Raw genomic sequence first — 14142 nt, forward strand, 5'->3', positions numbered from 1 at the left:
CTCCTTTTTGCTTGTCTATATTTTCTAATTTTCCTAAAATCAATATGTCTAACTTTGTATAATGCCAAGAAAAAGTATATCTAATTTTTAAAATGATGGTTACATTGTTAGCCAGAAGCAAGAGTTATCTAGCCTCAGACTCCATAGCCTAGAGCTGGGGGTGGGTGAGTGCAGGGAAAGCTGGGGTGTCTAGGCCAGGAGAGCAGCTGGGATAGGAGAGATGGCCAGAAACTCTAATGGCAGCACCCTCAACCCCAGGGGATGAACAGCCACCTCACCCTGAGGCCCTCAGCTCCGGGCTCCCCCCTTCTCTGAACAGTCCTTGGGAAGCTGGGCTTCCTTGCTCCTTTCCTGGTGAATATATGTAGAACCTTAGAGATTCAACCCTAGTTGAAAAATATTTCTAATTAGTTGCAATTATACCAAATCATATTTTTTTAAAGTCTCTCTTTTTTGAAAAACTACTGGTTACCAGAAGGAAGAGGGGTGAGGAGAAGGGCAAAATAGGTGAAAGGGATTTAAAGATATAAATGACTAGGTATAAAACAAATAAGTTACAAGGATGTAATGTACAGCAAGAGAATATAGTCAGTATTTTATAATAATTTTGTATAAAGTACAACCTATAAAAATATCAAATTACTATGTTATATACCTGAAACTAATATAGTGTTGTAAGTCAACTACATTTTAACTATTTTTAAAGAGTTTTTTTTTTCTCCTCAGCCATTGGTGTCTTTGCTCTAAGCTCTCCATTGGTCTTCCTTCCTTCTTAGTTACGTCTTTGTGAACCTGTCAGAACTGCTGGGAGGGAGGCCTGGAAGCCCAGTTCCCCAAGTCGGGAGGAGCAGCTGTGTCCTGCTGCCTGTGGGTCACTCAGGACAATGGACAGCTGCACGTGGCTTTTCCCCCCTCCACCCCCAACTTCCATTTCTATGTGTATTAATTTTTAACGGCAGCAGTAATACAAGAATGCATTACCTTTGTAAAAACTCAGTGCTATTGATAACAATGTCTCCTTTAACTCCCCATCCCCCTAAACGTGGGAGGTAACCTCTATTATCAGCACGCTAATGAATCCTTACAGATTTTTTTCTCTCTATGTGCGCTTTCAAATTCATACTGTGTGCGGACTACTGCAATTTGTTTTTATCCTTAAACTGTAGCCCACCAGGCTCCTCTGTCCATGGGATTTCCCAAGTAAGAATACTGGAGCGGGTTGCCATTTCCTTCTCCAGAGGATCTTCCTGACCCAGGGATCGAAACCATGTTTCCTGTGTCTCCTGCATTGTCAGGAGGATTCTTTCCCCTGAGCCACCTGTGAAGCCCTTGTTTTTCTCACTCAGTAATATATCTTTTATACCATTCCTGGTCAGTTAACATGGAAAATATTCCTCAAGTATAATTGCACAGAAAATTTAAAATCCACAAAACATACCTATGAGTACTATTTTAATCCCTATTTTTCAAATAAGGAAGTAAAAGGTGCAGAGAGGTTAAGTAATTCACCCAAGGTCATACAGCCAGTAAGTGTGGAGAAGCCAAGATGCAAATTGAGGCAATGTGTTTCCAGACCCATGCTCTCAAACTATTGCACTCTGTTGGCCTCCTGCCTGAGTAGGTAATGTCTGTGAAGCATTTAGTACGGCACCAGGCACCAAACAAGCACTACGTACGTGTTTGTTAAATAAAAATCCAGTAATCTTATATGAGCGACATACTATATTTAGTCATTTTCCAGTAGCAGCATTTTAGGGGAAATGAAAATTTATTTCCATTTTTTATTTAGTTGTTTTCCATTGCCAGGCATTTGGGTTATTTCTAATTTTTCGTTATTAAAAAGTGATGGTGGAGTGAACATCCTTGTTCATTAATCTTGAGAAATGGATCTTATGGCTCTTAGCATTCTAGCATTTTTAATTTTGAGAGATCTAGCCATGCTGCTGCTGCTGCTAAGTCGCTTCAGCCGTGTCCGACTCTGTGCAACCCCATAGACGGCAGCCCACCAGGCTCCCCCACCCCAGGATTCTCCAGGCAAGAACACTGGAGTGGGTTGCCATTTCCTTCTCCAATGCATGAAAGTGAAAAGTGAAAGTGAAATCACTCAGTCGTGTCTGACTCTTAGCGACCCCATGGACTGCAGCCTACCAGGCTCCTTCGTCCATGGGATTTTCCAGGCAAAAGAGTACTGGAGTGGGGTGCCATTGCCTTCTCTGGGTCTAGCCATATTACCAGATAATTTCACCTTCTGAACCCCTCTATTCCTGTTCTCTGAATGATTAGGAGTGAGAAGTAAGCCTGGTGAGTGGGTTTTCATGGCATTCTCAGAGTCTGGAGAATTCTGTTTCATTCTGGTTTTGCAGCTACTGATTGGATGAGACTGCATGCCTCAATTTACTCATATGAAAAACAGGATAGAAAATAAAGTATAATGCACAGAACAAGGGTAGGTACTATTTCTTGATTTTTTTGTCTTAATTATATGTGTGTATATATATATATATATATATATATATATGTAAGTATACTGTCCATTATAGCCAAAATGGTCCATAAACACTGGGTTCCAAGTCCTGAGGAAAAAATGCAAGAACCTGGGCTCTCAGGCCAGTATCCTGGCCTGACCCCTCCACCACTGTTTATAGACATGGTAACCTGGACAACTTAACTTCACTGTGCCTCTGTTTTTCTTAACTACAAAATGGTGATTAAAAATAGCATGTAAACATACAATAAAATATCATTCAGCTTTAAAAAGGAATGGAATTCTATGTGAATCACCCTTGAGAACATTATGCTAAATGAAATAAGCCAGTCACAAAATGACAAATACTGTTATGATTCTTGGAGAAGGAAATGGCAACCCACTCCAGTATTCTTGCCTGGAGAATCCTAGGGACGGCGGAGCCTGGTGGGCGGCCATCTATGGGGTCGCACAGAGTCGGACACAACTGAAGCGACTTAGCAGTTATGATTCTACTTAGATGAGGTACCTAAATAGTCAAATTCATAGAGACAGAAAGTAAAATAAAGGCTATCAGGGGCTAGGAGAAGGGCAAATGGAGAGAGATTGTTTAATGAGTAGAGTTTCAGTTTGGGAAGATGAAAGACTTCAGAAGATGGATAGTGGTGATAGTTCACAACAACGTGATGTACTTAATGCCACAGCACACCTGTACTTTTTAAGTGTACCAATGTACACTTAAAAACAGTCAAAATGGTAAATGTTATATAAATTTTACCACAGTAAAAGATGGTAAAATAAACAAAACAAAAATGATGTGTACATCATGGAGACACAGACTGGATCAGACAAAGTCTTAAATCTTTGGTGCCATTCTTATTACTGTCATGAGCTCTCTGCCTGACTTGCTTTGCTGACCAGGGTTCTCTCTGTAAATTGAAAGTGGTGTTCTGCTTTTACACCAGATCAAAAAGCTTAACTGACATAAGCCTATTAGAGAGCAAGAGGGTACTCTGTTCTCCTTGAGCAGGTGAATGGTGCTTTTATCCAAGAAAAGTCATGTGATATGCATTTCTAAATTATTATGAACAATTTATTAAAATCATCATCCATGAAGTTCTTCAGTGTCAGCAAAATATGTGTCTATGTGATCAATGTCTCCTGAGAGTCTAATATCAGGAAAGAAATGCTTTTCTTCAGAAGCACTGGTAAGCTTTTGTTCATCAGACAATAAAAGCCTTACAACCTACTGTGTTTCCCTGTTCACACTGACCACCCAGGTAGACACATGTAATATTACAGACTAAGAGTTATAACTTGCCTTAACTGGTCATTACCTCTTATCTCTTGATAATATGACTTGACCTCTCTTTTAACAGTAATTTTATCCATGTGTCCTTGTATACAACCCTAAAGCATTTTGCAAACCTCAATCCATAAAACAATAATAGTGAAAACTGAACACAGTAAATAGAAAAAATTAAATAGTCTAAATTCTTTTTTTTTTTTTAATTCTTGATCATGTCTCCCCAGCTGCCCTGAACCTGAGACCCCTAAATAAAGTGAACAGTGACTCAGAGCTGCCTTGAGACTCCCCAGGTGCAGGAGGGAGGCCCGCCAGGCTGGACCATCTTACCTTGTCAATGCTCGCCTGCCTGCAGGGAAACGAGAATGTGAAGCCCAAAGGCAGCTGGGCTCCCTTGAGGCCCATGTAGTCCAGGAAGTCGGCGATGCACTGCACGATGTGGTCAAACAGCTGCAGGGAAAGAGAGCAGCAGTCATGCTGGACCTGCACCGTACGGGGTGGATGGCAGGCTGGCCCCTCGGAGGGTGAACCCCTAGCCGGCATTTACCTCCTCGCCTGTGCCCTGCATGATCTCCAGGGGGATGGCGAAGATCTTGTTGTACATCCGCACTGACCGTCGTCCACTTCTGATTTTTACCAGGAGGACCCGGAAGTTGGTTCCCCCCAGATCCAGGGCGAGGAACTTTCCTTTCTCTGTGGTAGAGGAAGTGAGGGTGGCATTCCACCAGCATGCACTGAGCAGGGTCTCATGTGCAGGCATTGGTAGGAAGAAGAGATGCCGAAAGAGAACAGACCTAGAGACTGTTGACCTGAGGTTCAGGGGCCAAAGGGGCGTGGTGGTCAGCAAGCATGGGGTCAGAGCCCTGGGCAGGCATCCTGAGCCCATCTGAAGCCAGCTTGCTTTCCTTGGTGTCTGCTAATGGCCACACATGATACTTACGCTCAAGGAACCTCTGAGGGTGAATCCAGGTCAGGCTACCTGACTACAGTGGACTCAGGAAGGTGCTTCCATTCTGTCTGTAGGGCCTAGAGGAACTGCTCATCCCTAGCATGAAATGGTTCTCTGTCCCACTCTTCCCATCCCTGGATTCCCACACCCCCACCAGACTGATAAGAAACCATATCAAGTCCAACGTCCATTACCATCCAGTGCAGTGCCTCTTGCTTCTCTGACATCTCAGAGCATCATAGTCTGTTCTGTGTGATCCCTCCTCTCGCTGACTGCCTCATTCACTCTGTTCTAATCACATTGGTCATTTTGCTGTTCCTTGAATTTGCCAAATCTCTCACCCCCAGCCAGTTAGTTCTCTTACTCCTGACTTTCCTCTATTTGTCTTCATAGCCCTGTTATGACATGGCATCATCTGGTGTTTATTTGTTTACTGTCTGTCAGCCCAACAGAACAAAGGCTCCATAAAGGTAGGGACTGTGTTTTCTTTACTGCTCTGTCACTGTGCCTACAACAAAGCCTGACCTATAGCAGGTACTTAATGAAACTTTGAGGGATGGAGGCAAAAGGAAAAAAGAGATGAAACAATGAATAATTGAACAGTGTCTTTTCCTGCTCTCATTTTCTCCCCTAAGTAGACTCGAAGGATACTGGCTCTGGAAAAGATCTTTGTTGTTGAGAGATTCCAAGTAGATCTGTGTAACCCTAAGTATGTCACCTAACTTCTCTGAGTCTCAGTTTTGGCATCCATAAAATGGGAATCATTCTCTCTTTACATAACATACAGAGTGGTTGTGAGCACAAAATGAAATTAAAGAGTCAAAAGCAAATTAAAAAGATGAAGCATTTTACAAAGATCATTATATCTTGGTGAGATTCATGAGATGCAAAGAGGTGGAGTTACTTGTCTGAAGAACTGGCTTCACTGCTGTGTAGCTCCTGTCAGCTGAGCACAGAGGACCAGGAAAAGGATCAAGTATTAGACAAGTCAGGGGCAGAAAATGAAGAGAGGGGAGAGGAAGAGAGCCCCAGGAGAGAAGAAAGCCAGAGGCAGGGGCAGAAGACAAGCTAGACACGCCACGTGTCCAGATGGTAGCTCCGGGAACAGCATCTGGGTCTTCACACACATGGAACCTAACTTAGGTATTCTTCACTGCCAGTGCCCTGGATCAACCAAAGAACAGTTTCAGCAGGGTACTCTCCCTCCCTCCTTCATAGACTCGAACCCAAGGCTCTTGAAACAAAGATCCTAACTGGGTTTAAGGAGCTTGGATGGAGCTCTGGGTGGCCCATCAGAGAAGGGAGCGGTGCAGGGCCCACCTGTGCCATCCGGCATCCCACAGACGTAGGTGGGCAGCATCTTGACTGTGGCCAGTGGGTGGGTATCCTTCTTCAGCCCATACTCGAACTCAACCCGCATCTTGTTCTGAATGCCCACAAGTTGCTCTTGGGTCAGCCGGAACAGAGCCAGCACCTTGTCAATCTGCTTCCGCTGGGCCTGCACGCGGGAGGCCACTGCGGTCACCATGGCGGCCCCCTTGGTGCTGCCGCTCTCTGACAGAAGGAAGCGGACGTCACAGTTCGGGACCAGTTTCCTCACCACCTTGTGCAGGCGTTTCGGGTATCTGAAGGCAGGGGTGATGGCAAAATATGTAAAAACCATAAAGGCCTGGGCCCAGCCAATAGAAACAGATACAGATGGAGCAGTGGAACAGCATCCTGGGGAGCCCTGCTGGGCCAAGTCTCACCCCTGTAGTTGCTGGAGGGAGGGAGACGATGGGGGTGACTAGGGTAGGGTCCAGGTCATCTGAGGGAGTGGAAGGGACCCTTGGAAGCCTCAAAGAAGTGGCTATTTTATCACTAATATTACAACTAGTAGGGCATATCCACACATAGTGTATGGGCTTCCGAGGTGACTCAGCAGTAAAGAATCTGCCTGCAATGCAGGAGCTGCAGGAGATGCAGGTTCGATTACCAGGTCAGGAAGATGCCCTAGAGGAGGGCATGGCAACCCACTCCAGTATTCTTGCCTGGAGAATCCCATGGACAGGGGAGCCTGGCGGGCTACAGTCCACAGGGTGGCAAAGAGTCAGACACAACTGAAGCAACTTAGCATGCATACACTCATAATATATTGATTGAACATCATCTCTGCCCATAGAGAAAGATTTTTTTTCCCCAACTCTTCCCAGGTGTACATGCCTGACTTTCAGTTACACCTCTGTTAGTCAGAGGGGCTTTCATTCTCCCTTCTTCTGTGTTTTCCTACCGGTATCCTTCATGTGAACATGGCAACCTCTGCCATCTGGATATTTCCCCATTTATAACTGGACATATCTTACTTTCCTACCTTAACATAGTGAGTATTCAATAATAATAGATAGACAGATGAATATAGGGATAGATAGATGGATAAGCACATGGATGGATGGCCTTGCTAGTCAGGCTATTGGCTTTAGCAAAACATTCCTTTAAGAATGATCCCCTAAAGCAGCCCTGCCAGCTAGATGAATGTAATCTCTGAATTCACCCTTTGTGGTCTAATCTCATAACCATAGAATATGGTTGGTTCTGGCAACCCAGAGAAGCAGCATAGTTTAGAAAGAAAACTGGACTCTGCTCCAGGGGAGATTGCTTGCAGAGGGTGTGGGCCGGAGGCCAGCACTCACTGGGGGTGGATCTTGTAGAGTGTGCCGTCCATGCCCACCGTGGTCCGGAGCCGTACCAGCTTCTTGTTCTCCCGGAGGCGTGTCAGGATGGCTGCCAGGGCGGCTGCGCAGAGATTGGCTGAGCGGAAGGAGACGATGGTGCAGACGTGCTGGACCGCAATGCAATCTGCATCTGAAGGCTCCAGGCCCAGATCTGTCAGGATCTCTCTCGTATTGGCTAGGCCTTCTTTGTACCTGGCCAGGGGACAGAAATGAGAGGACCACACTGCCCCATCCCATGGGAGTCCCCCTCAGAGAGAGCGTTCCCACCTCTCGGGACTGTGAACATAAACAGTCTGGCACATCGTCATATAATAATAATGATGATTTCAACAATGATCATGGCGGCCACCACTTTTTGCTTACTCACTACGTGCCAGGCGCTAGTCTACGGACTTGACATGTGTTAACTCAGTCCTCACAACAAACCTGGGAGGAAGACCGTCATTATCCTACTGTTCAGAAGAGGGATTTGAGGCACAGACAGGGTAGGTAACCTGTCCATAGGCACACAGCTGTTGAGTGCAAGGGTCAAGATTTGAACTCAGGCAGTTAGATTAAGGAGTCTGCCCTTTTAAGCACCCTGTACTGCACTGCCTTTCATAGAAACTCAGTCCCTGCCAAGCTCTGCATAAACACAGACTCTGAAAGTCAGATGTCACCCTGCTGAGCTCAGAATCTAAGCTGATTGCAAAGCTCAGGGCAGTGCCAGGGTTTCTAAGCTTGAGGAACAGGATCTTGGGTCAACTGGGGCCAGTCAACCTCAGCAGTCAGCTCCCTACTGCAGACATTTGTGTGAGCTCTTCCCTCTAATTGCCAAAGCCAAAGCCAAATGCAGTCCCTGACAGCAGCAGGTAGAGAAGATTATTGCTGTAGTGGGAATTCTTAACTTGGATTCCATGCTAGGGCCTTAATGGTTCCAAGGAAGCCCTGATATTATGAGCAAAATTGTGTGCAAGTGTGCATTTTGGGGGTAAAGGGTCTAGAACTTAGACTCTCAAAGGGGTCTGCAACCCTAAAAAGGTTATGTCACTGTTTAGGGAGGAAGAAGGCAACAAAACATGAGAAAGGGGTAAACCTCCAACAGCAAAATCCCTAGCTACTGAAACCAACCAGAAGCCACATGTGAGGCATGACAGGCACTGCTAATCCACCTGAAGCCATGCACAGGCCTGAAATCATCCTGGTGAAGAAGAAAGATCTGGTTCCTCCTATGCACCACTCCCATGAGCACACCACGCCTTGGCTGCCCACCCTACCCCCCTTCAGAGTCAAGGTGGGAGGGACCCTGCCAGTAGCTCACCTCTCCATGGCAGCCACATGCCGTGTTTCAATCTTGCCCTTAATGTGAAGAGCAGAGGATTTCTCGCCGCCAAACAAGAGGCCTGCCTTGGCCATCTTCAGCAAGATGAGCCTGACGAGTTCACCCAAGTATAGGCCACTGATCATCTTTTCAAACCTACAGTTTGATGAACAGATAAGTAGCAGCAATGCCTTTGATTATGCAGCATTCCTTTCCCAAGCCCATGAGCCATGGCCCATGGTCAGGAACACAAGTAGTGGAAAGGCCTCTTTCCGGGTCAGGAGGCCTCAGTCCTTGCCCCACCTTGAGGTGCCTTCGGAGCCCACTGTAGCTCTCTGAGCTGCATTATTCCCACTTATAATAGTGGAGCACTGAACTAGAGGAAACCTATGATTCTCTTCTGATCACAAAGTGCTTGAGTCCAAGAATCTTTATCTCAAATCACCCTCGGCCATGGGGGTGCCACTCTCATATTAGATATAAGGAATCTCAACTTCAGAGAATTTAGGTACTTTCCCAAGATCACTAACCACAGCATGACAAATCCAAATTTGAAATTTTTCCAACTCCTACACGTTTCTGCCCAAGAGAAAAAGATGTTGTGTCTATTAGTTGGGCTTAGATAGCCTCAGAGAGGTTCTACAATAATATGAGTAAAATAGATAACCAACAAGGAGTTGGTACAGAACAGGGAACGCTATCAATAGTCTGTAATAATCTATATGGGAAAAAATCTGAAAAAGAATGAATATATGTATATGTATAACTGAATCACTTTGTTTTATACCTGAAACTAACACTATAAATCAACCATACTCCAATAAAATTTTTAAACATAATAATAAAATAAAATCTATAGACACACACACGAAATAATATGGGTGAAATGTGCCACCAGTTTACCCACATGTGGACTTTCAGTCTGCATACAACAAGCAATTACTAACTGTTTCCCAAGTAAACTATTAAATATAATTTTTATTCTGCAAACATAATAAAATACAAAATCAAGGACAACCAGTTTCCTAATCAACTTTATCTATTTCATTATAAAAAGTCTTAAAACGTTGCAAAAATAGAAGACAATAAAAAGAAATCCCAGCTGAGCTTGGGATAGTGGAATTATGTTAAGTGAAATGAATAGTGTGAGGATGCTAAAGTCCCTACAATGGACCCAGTTGCTTAGGCTGTGACTGTTCTGTGTCACCCACACAAGGAATGGGTGTGTGCTAGGGAACAAGTACATCAAAAGCAGAAATTTGTTCCTTTGATATTCACTTCTAGTGTTGAGTGGTTTCCAGGAGGTACTTAAAATGTTTATTCACCAGGGCTTCTTGGGAAAATGGTTGTTTCCATTGCTGGGACTGGGAAAGTACTTGGTGAGCCTGGAGCATCTTACTGTGCAAGAAAATAAGGAAGTACTTAAAGGTTGATGGGAACATGTCAAAAGCACTTAGGGACTAGCTTGAGGGAGCTTCCACTGGCTAAATCTGAAAAAAAAATTTTGATAGGAAGGGATGATAATGATAGGAAAAAATTATAACTCATTAAATTATAAAAGAATCCATATTAGTATAAGGAAGTAAGTGGAGGAGATAGCTCTTCCTTACAGTATTCCTTATAGTAGAATAGCAATAATTAATAACTACAGAGGGAATGATGGATCTAGAAATTCATCAATGGATGCTAAAACTAGAGAGTAAAAGTTTAATGAGACACAGGATAATTGCATAGTCTCAAAGTATCTCTTCTGCTGCTGCTGCTGCTGCTAAGTCGCGTCAGTCGTGTCCGACTCTGTGCGACCCCATAGACGGCAGCCCACCAGGCTCCCCCGTCCTTGGGATTCTCCAGGCAAGAGTACTGGAGTGGGTTGCCATTTCCTTCTCCAGGGCATGAAAGTGAAAAGTGAAAGTGGAGTCGCTCAGTCGTGTCTGACTCAGTGACCCCATGGACTGTAGCCCGCCAGGCTCCTCCGTTCATGGGATTTTCCAGGCAAGAGTACTGGAGTGGGGTGCCATTGCCTTCTCCAGTATCTCTTCATCAGATACTTATTCATTACAGAGGGAATAACCTTGCAGTGGAAAAACTCCTCGAATATTCCCTTGAAGTGATTTGAATTTGTGTCACCAGTAACTGAATAAATATTATACACTTCCAGATCTGATGCCCTGGGAAGGACACACACCACTTGTGTGATAGTCCTGCTGAAAATGCATCACCTGAATCTAATCATTAGAAACGTCAGACAAATACAAGTTGAAAGACATGCTGTGAAATACATGGTGTGTATTCTTGAAGACTATGAAAAACAAAAATATATTACAGAAGACTGAAAGAGGCTAAAGAGATACAGCAGCAACATGTAATGTGTGATTCTGGACCTGAACAATTTTTCTTTTTAAATAAAGGACATTAGTGGGGCAGCTGGTGAGTTTTGAGTAAGATCTATAAATTAGATATTAGAACTGATTAAATGCTAATCTCCTAATTTTGATAATTACACTTTGGTTATATAAGAGAATGCATTTGTTCTCAAGTAATACTCTGAAGTATTTAGGGGTGAAGGGATATTACATTTGCAATTGTAGTCTCAGATGGTTCAGAAAAATAATTTTATTCAGACATATGTGTATTTTATACAGGTGTATATTTTATGTGTCTGTGTATATACATATACACACAGAATGTTACTATTTGGGAATTTGACTGAAGGTTGTACTATTCTCACTACTTTTCTATAAATCTGAAATTATTTTTTAAAATTGTAAACATTTTTTCATTCAACAGACACTTTTTGTTTATTTTTTAACAAACACTTAAAGATGCAACAACGTGTAAAGACACTATGTGTAGAAAGGAAAGGAAATCCCAAGTGTAGCTGCCTTCAGGGAACTCAGCATACAGTTAGAGCTGAGGCAGACCCTGAAGGCTTATACGACATGTGAGCCTGGGATGAGAGTGCAGGGAGTCTCCATGAGACCTGAGGCTGGGAGGGACTCACACCAGGTACTTCGTGATGAGGCCTCAGAGAAAGTGAGGTGCAGGGGAGCCCTGAAGCACAAATGAGGAATGTGTGTTTCCTCGGGCTGCACTGATTTGTTCTGTGACCATTCATTCCAATGGGCCAAAAAGACAGGACTTGAGTCACTAGGTTCACAGTTGCATCTCCCCTGCCTCTGGATTGAATTTGATCAGGGATATGACCTGGGAGAAATCACTCAGTTTCTTTGGCTTCCCTTTCCTCATCTATCTGGTGAAACTGAAATATCAATACAAGCCTTGCCTCTTAAACTCCCTGTGATGGAGAGCAAGCGACAGCTAAGAAGCCTCCCAGGTATAAAGCGTACCTGAGTGAGTGGACAGTCACTGGTGCCGATGCCCAGATTACAGCACAGGGTACTCACAGCTGCTTCCCGGGGTTGAGAGAGCCGAGGTCCAGCTCCCGGTCGAACTCAGTGCGGATGTCCTCCAGGGCCCCGTCGTCCCCGAAGGCCCCCCACTCAGTGTTGATGCACATCCTCCCCTCGTCACCCTCCACCAAGTCAATGTTGCTCATGTCCTCCATGTAGCACGCATTGGTGCCGGTACCTGGACGAGGGATCAGAGAGAAAACGAACAGACGCGAGGGCTCCCAGCTGGGCAAAGACAGAGGAAACTCTCAACCGCCCGAGAGTCCTCTGAATGCACCACAAAGTGCTTTTGATCCACTCCCGGGACTGGTTCTTGCTGAGGGAAGCAGCTTTGGCAAGCCCGGGAGTTCATGAGGAATAAAGCTGACATGTCAAGTCCACACTTGTCAGGGTGTTAATGGTTTGCTGTTATGAATGGAGTCAATTGTGAAGAAGTCCCTGATGAATATGTATGAAAGCTGACAGAGCACATTTACAGAGAGGAGGATGAGTTAACGGAATCTTATGTTTTTAAAAATTCACCGACTCCTAATATTTTTAATACTTTCCCTGTGCTACTTAGCCTCTTCTCTATTTGATGCTAAAAATATTCCTTACTCATAGCCTGCCACAAATTGTTCCTAGCATAAGCTACATCCTTATCTTTGACAGTGATGAGCTATCACATAAGAAACCAACATGCCATTATTCAAACATCAATTCACTCCAAGGAAATGCCTCAAACACTTAGTGAGGAGTGGCTGCAGATAGGCACAACCTGTTTGAGACGTATTGGGATGATGGAAACGTTCCAGCTGGACTGTGGTGATGATTACAAAACTCTATAAATTCACGAAAATCACTAATTATTACCTAAATGAGAGGGTTTTTATGCTTCAATAAAGGTAGTCTTTGTTTGTCTGGCCATGACACGTGGCATGTGGGATCTTAGTTGGCCAGCCAGGGGCCAAGCCTGTGCCCCCCGCAGTGGAAATGTGGGGTCTTAACCACAGGATTACCAGGGAAGCCCCAATAAAGCTGTTTTGTTATTGCTGTTGTTTTTAATTTTAAGTATCTTTCCCTGGCTGATATTTAGGTCTCAGGATTTTAAAGCCAACACGAGAAATAAGAGATGTAGGCAATCAGATTGTAATAGAATATTTGGAAAAGGCTTTTCTCAGAAAAGCACAGACACTGGCACCCAATTGGCAGGTTATCAGACAGAGTCAGTAAGACAGACGCAGCGGACTGTAGCAGATGCCATGCCGGGCAAGCGCCAGGCCCATTCTGAGGTGTGGGGCTCCAGAAACTGGAAGGCAAATCAAGACCCCCAGATGTAAAGATCTTGCTCTTTGGGAAAGTCAGACTGAGGAGAGTGAGATGCAAATTAGGAAAAAGCAATTCAGGAAACTTTCCCCAATAGTAATAAAGGAATAGGAGGGTTGAAAGGACATTTGAGAACAGCCTATAAATCCGGTCCATTTGGCCTCACTGACCCCACACAGCCTTTTCATGGATCCCTCCGGGAGGGCCCCCTTCCAGCTCAGGTGTTGAGACCACCCACAGACACTCCCACTATGCTGCGGCCTCCCTGGTCCTGCGCCACAGAGCACAGTGGCCTCTTGGCTGGCCTTACCCCCAGTAGTTGATTCTCTACACAGCAGTCAAATGAGCTTTTTCAAAATGTACACTCCACTTGTCCATCCACCACCCAAAGTCCTCTGGTGCCCTGTCTCCGGTGGGTTTAAAGTCAAAGGCCTTCCAGGGACCATGTCCCATGTCCTCAGTGATCTGCCCGGCCCCAGCCACTCTTTCTCACCTGAATGGCCTTCTACTCTCAGCCTCACTCGCTTTGATTCACAACCATTCAGCCTTTTAGGGCTCCTCGAGCAGCCCAGACTCATTCCCTTCTCACAGGCCACAGGATTCGCTTCCTCTCCAGCTCTGCTTTTCTCCCTCCTCCCCATCACTGAGGTCCCTGCTCAAATGTCACCCCTCAGTGAGGTCTCACCTCACAACCCCA

General features: G+C 44.7%; 1 protein-coding gene across 7 annotated transcripts in view; it reads right to left on the bottom strand.

The window, feature by feature from the left end:
* Positions 1-14142, bottom strand: part of LOC145537485 (hexokinase HKDC1) — a 54127-nt gene that overhangs the window by 10314 nt on the left and 29671 nt on the right. For 5 of the 7 annotated variants that reach the window (XM_081568166.1, XM_081568178.1, XM_081568170.1 and 2 more), the window contains 6 exons: positions 12135-12318; positions 8731-8886; positions 7389-7622; positions 6040-6344; positions 4318-4463; positions 4101-4220 (listed from right to left, as the gene is read on the bottom strand). In XM_081568166.1, the coding sequence (XP_081424292.1) occupies positions 4101-4220; positions 4318-4463; positions 6040-6344; positions 7389-7622; positions 8731-8886; positions 12135-12318 (1145 nt within the window). The remainder of the gene's footprint in view (positions 1-4100; positions 4221-4317; positions 4464-6039; positions 6345-7388; positions 7623-8730; positions 8887-12134; positions 12319-14142) is intronic. The other 2 variants (XM_081568186.1, XM_081568213.1) reach the window with 2 other exon arrangements.

Source organism: Giraffa tippelskirchi, chromosome 2 (assembly GCF_054371585.1).
Source record: "Giraffa tippelskirchi isolate mGirTip1 chromosome 2, T2T-mGirTip1v1.2.pri, whole genome shotgun sequence".
NCBI lineage: Eukaryota > Metazoa > Chordata > Mammalia > Artiodactyla > Giraffidae > Giraffa > Giraffa tippelskirchi.